The following is an 8,128-nucleotide window of genomic DNA, read 5'->3' as shown; positions in this document are numbered from 1 at the left end:
CAACCGGCCCGGGCAGCGCGAGCGTGCGCAGTGGGGAGCGGGGGCCGGGCGGCGCTGCGCTGACGGGAAACGCACCAGGGACGGGAAGGGCCGGGAGGGGAGGGAAAGGGAAGCGGTGCTGAAGGAGGAGCAACGCCCCTGGTTCCTTCCAGCCCCACAGCAGCTGCACGAACCCGTGCTGGCGGCCTGGAGCGGCCCCAGTGCTAGCACACCCGCAGTGGCCGTGCCTACGCTGTGACCCTGAGCAGGGCGATGATGAGCTCTTACCAGCCCACAGCGGCCCTAGTGTATGAAAACACTGTTTTTCCTTATATCCGTATACTGTAGATAGTAGCAGAAGTTGTACTAACCCCCCCGAACTGTTGGATATCGAGAAAGGGTGTTGTGTGTGAGTGTTGCCAGCCCTCGTACCACGCACGGTCACTTCCGAGCTGTGTGGCAGTGCGTACCCATGCCATGGGTTGTGCCGAATAGTGCTGCTCCCTGGAGGTTCTGTGCTGTGAGGACTGAGGCTGTTAAGTGGAAATTAAAAGGCAGATGAGAATGAAAACCGTATGAAATTGAATTTCCTGGTGTTTGAGGTGCCAACTCCTGCAAATGTTTCAGCATGCTACAAGAAAACTGAGGGGACACAGTCACACAACTTTCAGACGTGAAATACACAAGTACTGTGTTGCAATTCCAGGAGAATCCTGAAAAAAACATTTCAGCAGGCATTGAATTTATATGGATTCTCAGTAATTGTGTGCCATGGTCACTGTTACCATGTTTCCAAGACATTGTTAGGCACTTGATCATGGGCCTGTTTCACATCAAAACAACAGAAATTTCCCATTACCACTGCTAATGCTGTTTTTTTCTAACATGGGGTTTGAACTCCCAGAATAGGATCACCATTAATCCTATAGAAAGATACTGTCATTTGTGTCACTTTGTCACTGTTAAATAGTCGATTAACATTCAAACTCATTTCCAAGTTTCATTAGAGAAAAAAAATGAAGAATCATTGCAACAGCATATAAGCTTTGAATATTAAAATAATAATAAAAAGCAGCTTTCACTCATGTCCTGTTGGTTTTGGTTTCGGGTTCAGAACACAGCCACTCAGGATAGGTTAAGCAGCACAGATGGCAGGTTCGGAATGACAAAAACCTCAGTACTTGCTCTGCTCTGGCGATGGGAAAGTTGTTTTTCTGGTGTAACAGGCTCTGTCTCTAACACGTCCCATCCTTGCAGATAAAATAATTTTTTACTCCCATGACTTCAAGCAGATGATCTCATAAAGATCTAAAGTTTGTTAACTCTAAAGCTTGCAATGATTTACCTTACCATATTACTACAGATGATAAAATCCTTTGCATCATCATGTATTTCCAACAATTAAAGGAGAAAAATCAAGCAAAATCATTAGCCAGCCTTCAAATTATGCCTTGCTAGCATATTCCTCTTGAAATAAATTAGGACCTGTATGGAGGACACAGATGTGCATTTGTGAAAGGGAGAAGATAAGAGTATGCTTTTATCAGTGAAACTCAATTTTAAAGGCCATGTATCGAATTTCAGCAGCAGTGGGCCAAGAAAAAAACCTTCCTCTCCCCTGGAGCACAATTAATGAGCTTATAGGAGAGCTGTTTTAAATCACATGACAAATACATCTTTAGAAGTGGAGAAAATAACTGAAAAATAAGAGAGTTCAGCAAATGTCTGTTATGGAAGAGTAGAAGGAATTCCAGTAGTTGCTACCATATTCTGGCAACTTTCCTTCCCCCCTCCAGTATTTCATGCCAGTATCATTCATACTAGACTTCGGGGTTTTTTTATTTGTTTTGATTCCTCTCAGGTCAGCTCAATACTTATTACCTAAATCCACTGATTTGCATTACTCATGTGACAGCACTGGCCCTCATTCAAGTCTGTAATCCCTTAATATTTCTCATGTGAAAATTGTGTTTGTTAACTTTATCGAAATCCTCTTCTGGAATGCCATCTAGTGGTTTTACTTAGGTAAAGACCAGCTTCTACCCTCGTCAAGACTGAAAAATCCTTCAAAACCAAACAATGAAACAAAGTATTTCACGCTTTTTCAATTTTCAAAATCTAAAAATTTCTGTAATTGTTGTAATAATAGTTGGGGAAAAAAAACCCCAATGCTAAATATGAAAAAAACGTTTCTGGAGTGAATTCCCTGGGAATACTGTTTTTCTCTTCTATTGACCTACTCCAATACCATTTGCAAGAAATAGAATATAAATCTGTAATTAATAATTTATAATAATGATGTCACAGGTAAATGTATAGGCCTAAAAACTATGAAAAAACAGCTATGACCAAGTACGTTGTGTAATGTAAGTAGTGCATGTATAAATGCTTATTAAACTGCAGATTTTTGTGATGTAGCTATATTCCTGTCTTTAAACTTGCAGGAATGTTACTAATGGTCTTGAAAAAAACATCAGTAAAGGCAAACCTGCACAGTACCCTTAGATCTAGTTAGGATATTTTAATTGGGATTTATAAGCTTAAATCTCTGAACAAAAGCTTTCAAAAGAATCATAGCATATCCTGAGTTCCCAGATCACAGAATATTCTGAATTGAAAGGGACCTGCAAGGATCATCAAGTCCAGCTCTGAAATGAATGGCCCATCCAGGGACTGAACCCACATCCTTGGTGTGATTAGCCCCATGTTTTAACCAACTGAGCTAATCTCAGTGCTCAACTACCCTCTGAAAAACCTTCTTGTAATAGCAAACCTAGACCTCTCCTGATACAGCTTCATGCTGTTCCCTTGGGTCCTGTCACTGGTCACCAGAGATGAGTCCCTGCTCTTCCACTTCCCCTTGTTGAGAATGTTGAAGACCACAATGAGGTCTCCCCTCAGTCTCCTCTGCTCCAGACTGAACAGGCTCAGTCACTCCTCGTACGGCTTCCCCTCACCTCAAGGCCCTTCACCATCTTCCCTGCCCTCCTCTGGACACTCTTAAAAGCTCTTTCTTTCTTGTGGCACCCAAAACTGCCCCCAGCACTCACCATGAGGCCGCCCCAGTGCAGAGCAGAGCGGGACAATCCCCTCCCTTGCCCAGCTGGCCATGCTGTGCCTGATGCACCCCAGGACAGGGTTGGCCCTCCTGGCTGCCAGGGCACTGCTGACTCAAATTCAACTTGCCACTGGCCAGGACCCCCAGGTCCCTTTCTGCAGCTCTGCTTTCCAGTGTATCATTCCTCAATCTGTCCGCATATCCAGGGTTGCCCCATCCCAGGTGCAGAATCCAGCACTTGTCTCTCTTTAACTTCATATTGTCGGTGATTGCCCATCTCTCTAATCTGTTGAGGTCTCTCTGAAAGGCCTCTCTGCCTCGAGGGAGCCAACAGCTCCTCTCAAAGTAGTGTCATTGGCAAACTTACTTAGTATGCCTTCCTGTCCTGCACCTAAGTCATTAATGAAGGTATTGAAGAGCACTGGGCCTAAGATGGAGCCCTGTGGGACCCAACTAGTGACCAGTAGCCAGCTTGATGTCACCCCATTTACTGCAACACTTAACACTCACAATGTGAATCAACAATACACCAATACAAGTCTACACAAAGACTTTGTGGGATCCCAGTACTAAAGCCTGTGCCACACGTGTTACGCCAAGTATGGTAACCTACCTGCTAACAAGAAACCAGTGCTGCCATCATTTTTGAGTAGTAGTCTTCTTTCTCCCCCTCACCTCTCCAATCTTCCCAGTACCTCCCGCAAGTCAGAAATAGTGTTCAGTTATGTGGGCAGCAAGGTCAGCCAGTTCAGGACAGGGATTCAGCTGAAACCTAAAAACCTGTTATTTTTGGGAAGCATTAGATCCCTCATCACAGTATCTGCATGGCCATGAAGACCCTGTCAGGGGGTAACCAAAAATACACAACCAGAGGTGGGACAAAGTCATCATATTTTCTTCAACTTGGATTTTGATTTCAAGTGGCCTGCAATGTCTGTATTTTTAACTTACAAATACAGATTATAAAAATAATTCAGCATAAGGCACAAATACCCTGTTAAAATACGAAAAATTAAATAAACCAAAGGTTGTAGAAATGCCAGAAAGAATTTTCTTAAAACCATTTTTGCAAGAAATTGGCAGCAGTCTTTAGATTGCTAAATATAAGTGGACAAAATATATTTTAATGAAGTGATTATCTTTAATTTAAAGACAACTGTCAGTAACAATAGATTAATAATTCATTTTTTCCTTTTTACTTTCAAGAGGTTACACCATTTTGAAAATTATATTGGCCATCTCCACTGGTCAGAAGGAGGTTCTTCAACTAGAGGCTCCCATGGTTTCCACTGTATCATTTTTCTTGCCAGGGACAGCTCATTTTCAGCCTGTTAATAAACACCATACACAAAGTCTTAAATTCTATACAATTGCCAAAATATTAAATTACCTCTATTTCAGTTAATTACCTAAGTGATGTCATTATCTACCATGATCACAGACTACCACAAATTTCACCTCTAAATATCTAAGGAACTGTAACGTTTTTGGGGTTTGTTTTTTTAAAAAAATGGCATCACCCCCAAACAGACAGTCTGTTCAGCAAGACATCCCCAATGACAACTTCATGGTATTTTCCACTCTATTTGGATTATGCCCCTATGTTTTTCAGTCCTCTTCTGCCCTTTTCACCAATTTAGACTCTGTAAGAAGCAATGTAGGTATACATGCATATTTATAAGCATAATACAAGAAACACTGGTTAATTTTTAAAGTTTTAGCATGGCCATCCCAATCACAACAGGAAAATTAGTTTTCAGGTTTTTTTTTTTTTCTGTTTCACTGTTTGTTTTGCAGCAAAGGAAGATACACAAAACTGCCAATTTTATGTACAGAAGCTCAGCAAAAGGAAGACTAAAAAACACCTCTACATTTGTACTTCATCTTAAATTTCCACTCATTACCTGTACAATGACTTCTTCTATCTGACCACTATTCAGTTTGTCCTGCAGTTTTTGCACATCAGTCTCCTGTGTGTTCAAATACATACAATAAAATGTTTTAGTGAGAAGTAGAAAGCCCATAAAAAGCATGAAAACAGTATTTTAACCAGATCACACTCCAGTCTTTCTCAGAACTACTATCAAATTAGCTGGGTTATATAATTTTACATTATCAAAGAAATCTCACACTCATTTGTTACTGAAAAGCAAACATCAAACCCTCAATGATAAATACAAAGAATGAATGCTATTTAATGAACCTAAAGAAGTATTAGCAGATAACGGCTTTAGTTTATATCTTGGAAAAAAATCTTGTTCTTAGATTTTTATAGAGTCATATGCAACTTTTCAATTATCATCTTAAATACACAAAACCAGTATTGCACAGCTTAATATAAAAAAGCGGTTTTAAATACTGAACGCAAGGATTGTTCTAAGATACTATATTGGCCTGAGCACATACATTTTTCTGTGCAAGTGTGTGAAAATTACCACTTTTCTATGAATCTTTCAAAAAATATATGTTTGCTTCTAATTTTCACAGATCATCAGCAGGAGATTAACAATTCCTTTAAATATGCCATCAAAATATCCCAGTCAGTAACAAAAATAAACCTCGATACTTCAATTGTTTCTGAACTGATAGCAGAAAGTTACATGTGCACCTGAGAAACAGCCAGGCACTCCAAAAATCATTTTTCTCATCCTATGAAATTTTTTTATGTGCCTTATAATGAAATAACACTGCACTTACTTTTTTCACCAACTCAAACCGCTCGTTTACAATCTGCTCAGTGTATTTCCTATAAGCTGCATCTTTGGGAATGTTTTGCAGGACACCAAGGATTTTTGTGTACAGTATTCGCAGGCGCTGAAGTGATCACAAGACATGGTTAAAATACACAGCTACAATTATTTCACTTCTTGTCCTACTAAACCTACTAAGCTACTATTTATACACAAAATATGGTATTCAATCCAGAAGTGTAAGATTAACTAAGAATTAAGTCTGAGCCACTGAACTCCATCTTGGGTGAAACAGGGATTTATCAGGACTGAAAAATTACCATTGCATTCCTCAAAGTAAAAAGAAAAGGAAAAAGACAGTTGCATTCTGAACACACTTGATGCAAAATGAAAAAACAATATAGGCTGTAAAGTGCTCTTAAAAAAAAAAAAAAAAGGCAAATTCATGTCTAACCCATCAGATACTGAAAATTTACCTGAGGAAGATACAAAGAGATTATAATGGAGGTTTTTTTGTCACTTCTCCTCATGCTGATGCAAAGTTCTGAGTAACAAACAGATTTAAATTAAACCTAAATCTTTTATTGCTGGATTTAAATGCAGGGATAAAGGACATATTGTGGTGAATAAACTGACACTTTTGGACCAGGTAATTGTGTCTAACTGACAAGGAACAGATATCCTATTGGAACAATATGAAATAGAAGCAGAATACTAAAAGAAATACAAGGAAGAAAAAATAGGAAACAAAAAGAAGACTAGCAAAGAATCTGAGCTTCAACTAAAGCATTGTCTAGTACTTTACTCTTGGCTTTAAGTCACTGAAAAAACTGAAATGTAGTAAGCTCACCCAGCAGGTGTCTGAAATGGCTGTAGACTGAGCTGGAATAATTTTTACCAAACAGTAGTGATTTTATCAATGGTTCTTTTTGACAACATTCTTAAGTATTGGAGTAAAAAGCATTTTTGAAACAGAATTGTTGTATAATAAGAAATTTCAGAGTGGAGAACTGAAGTTCTTTACTGAAGTTCTTTCAAAGCTAATGCCTCCTGAATAAGCATGATGTGGCAAACATACACTACTGAGCCTGAGGAGGCAAAAAGAAAGCCACATATTGCTACAAGAACCACCTAACGCAGTTCCTGAGTACCACTGAATTCCCATCTCAGCCCTGCTTGCCATCACAGGGCCTTGACGTCGCTTTGCACCACATGGCTGGCCTCTATCATCTAAGATCAGGCTATCCCTCTAGTGTAAGTTGTTTCAGTGCTTGGGTACACCATGTAGCAAAGCAGGAAAAATCTTTTTGCCTGTGAAGTAGAAATTATATTTATGAAGAACTGAATTTAAAGAGTTCTTTGTTTTGGCATTACTGATGAAAGAAATCAAATATTGGTTCATAAAATAACTTACAATGATACGCATTAAACCTTTATCACTGTGGGCAGTTTTACTAGTTTAATTAAGCTAGCACCAGATTAAGATACACAGCAGACCTACACATGCAAGCACATCACAAAAACCTTAGATCTCACTGACAGTTTCCATTAGTACAGAACAAGATGTATGACATACCTCATGAGGGTTCTCAGCTACAGCCAATCCTACAAGTCCAGTGGTCTGCAGAGAGAGCATAAACATACTTAACACAGCTAAACATCATTTCCACACTCATTATTTTGTTTTGACTCAATATGTACCTGACAGGGACCATTCTGTAACACCAGCCCTGCCTCCTGCCATATCCCCATTATCTCAGAGTTCCAGTGCTCCAAGAGGGAGCAGCTCACCTTACCAGAATCAGAATCATAGAACATCCTGAGTTGAAAGGGACCCACAAGTATCACTGAGTCCAACTCCTTCCCTGCACAGCACCATCTCCAAGAGTCACACCATGTGCCTGAGAGCACTGTCCAAACGCTTCTTGAACTCTGTCAGGCTGGTGCTGTCACGACTTCCCTGGGGAGCCTGTTCCAGTGCCCAACCACCCTCTGGGTGAAGAACCTTTTCGTAACATCCAAACTAAACCTCCGCTGACAGAGGTCCTGTCATTGGTGACCACAGAGATCAGTGGTCAGATCTGCCCCTCGTCTTCTCCTCATGAAGAAGTTGTAGACTGCCATGAGGTGCCCCCTCGGCCTCCTCCAGGCTGAACAGACCAAGGGCCTCCGCCACTCCTCATAGGGCTTCCCCTACAGGCCCTTCACCATCTTTCTTGCCCACCTTTGGAAGCTAATAGCTCAGTATCTTTCTCAAATCGCGATGACGAAAACGGCACACAATACTCAAGGTGAGGCCGCTCCAGTGCAGAGCAGAACGGCACAATCCCCTCCGACCGCCTGGCGATGCTGTGCCTGATGCCCACCAAGTGGCTGCTGAGGCAGCTCCGGTGCCCTCGCC

At 40.8% G+C, this 8,128-nt stretch overlaps 3 protein-coding genes across 7 annotated transcripts in view; 1 reads left to right on the top strand and 2 right to left on the bottom strand.

Moving 5' to 3' along the window:
• The window catches only part of IQUB (IQ motif and ubiquitin domain containing), a 23,281-nt gene extending 19,250 nt beyond the window's left edge, over positions 1–4,031 (bottom strand). The window contains exons 1-3 of one of the 5 annotated variants that reach the window (XM_017743753.1): positions 3,651–4,031; positions 1,330–1,464; positions 351–512 (exon numbers count right to left, since the gene is read on the bottom strand). The gene's annotated coding sequence lies outside the window, so the exon portion shown is untranslated. Of the gene's footprint in view, positions 1–350; positions 513–1,329; positions 3,005–3,650 lie in introns of those variants that run through there. The other 4 variants (XM_017743754.1, XM_017743757.1, XM_017743759.1 and 1 more) reach the window with 4 other exon arrangements.
• Positions 4,032–4,141: 110 nt separating this feature from the next.
• NDUFA5 (NADH:ubiquinone oxidoreductase subunit A5) lies at positions 4,142–7,395 on the bottom strand. The gene is made up of 4 exons (XM_008640972.2): positions 7,304–7,395; positions 5,735–5,851; positions 4,942–5,007; positions 4,142–4,365 (listed from the first exon to the last, which is right to left on the bottom strand). Exons 1-4 carry the CDS (start codon positions 7,367–7,369, stop codon positions 4,264–4,266), a joined length of 351 nt encoding a protein of 116 aa, XP_008639194.2. The 5' UTR covers positions 7,370–7,395; the 3' UTR covers positions 4,142–4,263.
• Positions 7,396–7,990: 595 nt separating this feature from the next.
• ASB15 (ankyrin repeat and SOCS box containing 15) overlaps positions 7,991–8,128 on the top strand; it is a 13,063-nt gene continuing 12,925 nt past the window's right edge. Inside the window, 1 exon segment of the mRNA XM_017743741.1 lies at positions 7,991–8,018. Coding sequence (XP_017599230.1) covers positions 7,991–8,018 — 28 coding nt within the window.

Source organism: Corvus brachyrhynchos, unplaced genomic scaffold (genome assembly GCF_000691975.1).
Source record: "Corvus brachyrhynchos isolate BGI_N302 unplaced genomic scaffold, ASM69197v1 scaffold29, whole genome shotgun sequence".
In the NCBI taxonomy this organism is placed as follows: domain Eukaryota; kingdom Metazoa; phylum Chordata; class Aves; order Passeriformes; family Corvidae; genus Corvus; species Corvus brachyrhynchos.
Note: the sequence above shows the minus strand (reverse complement) of the source record. Positions and strands in the feature narration are given on the sequence as shown.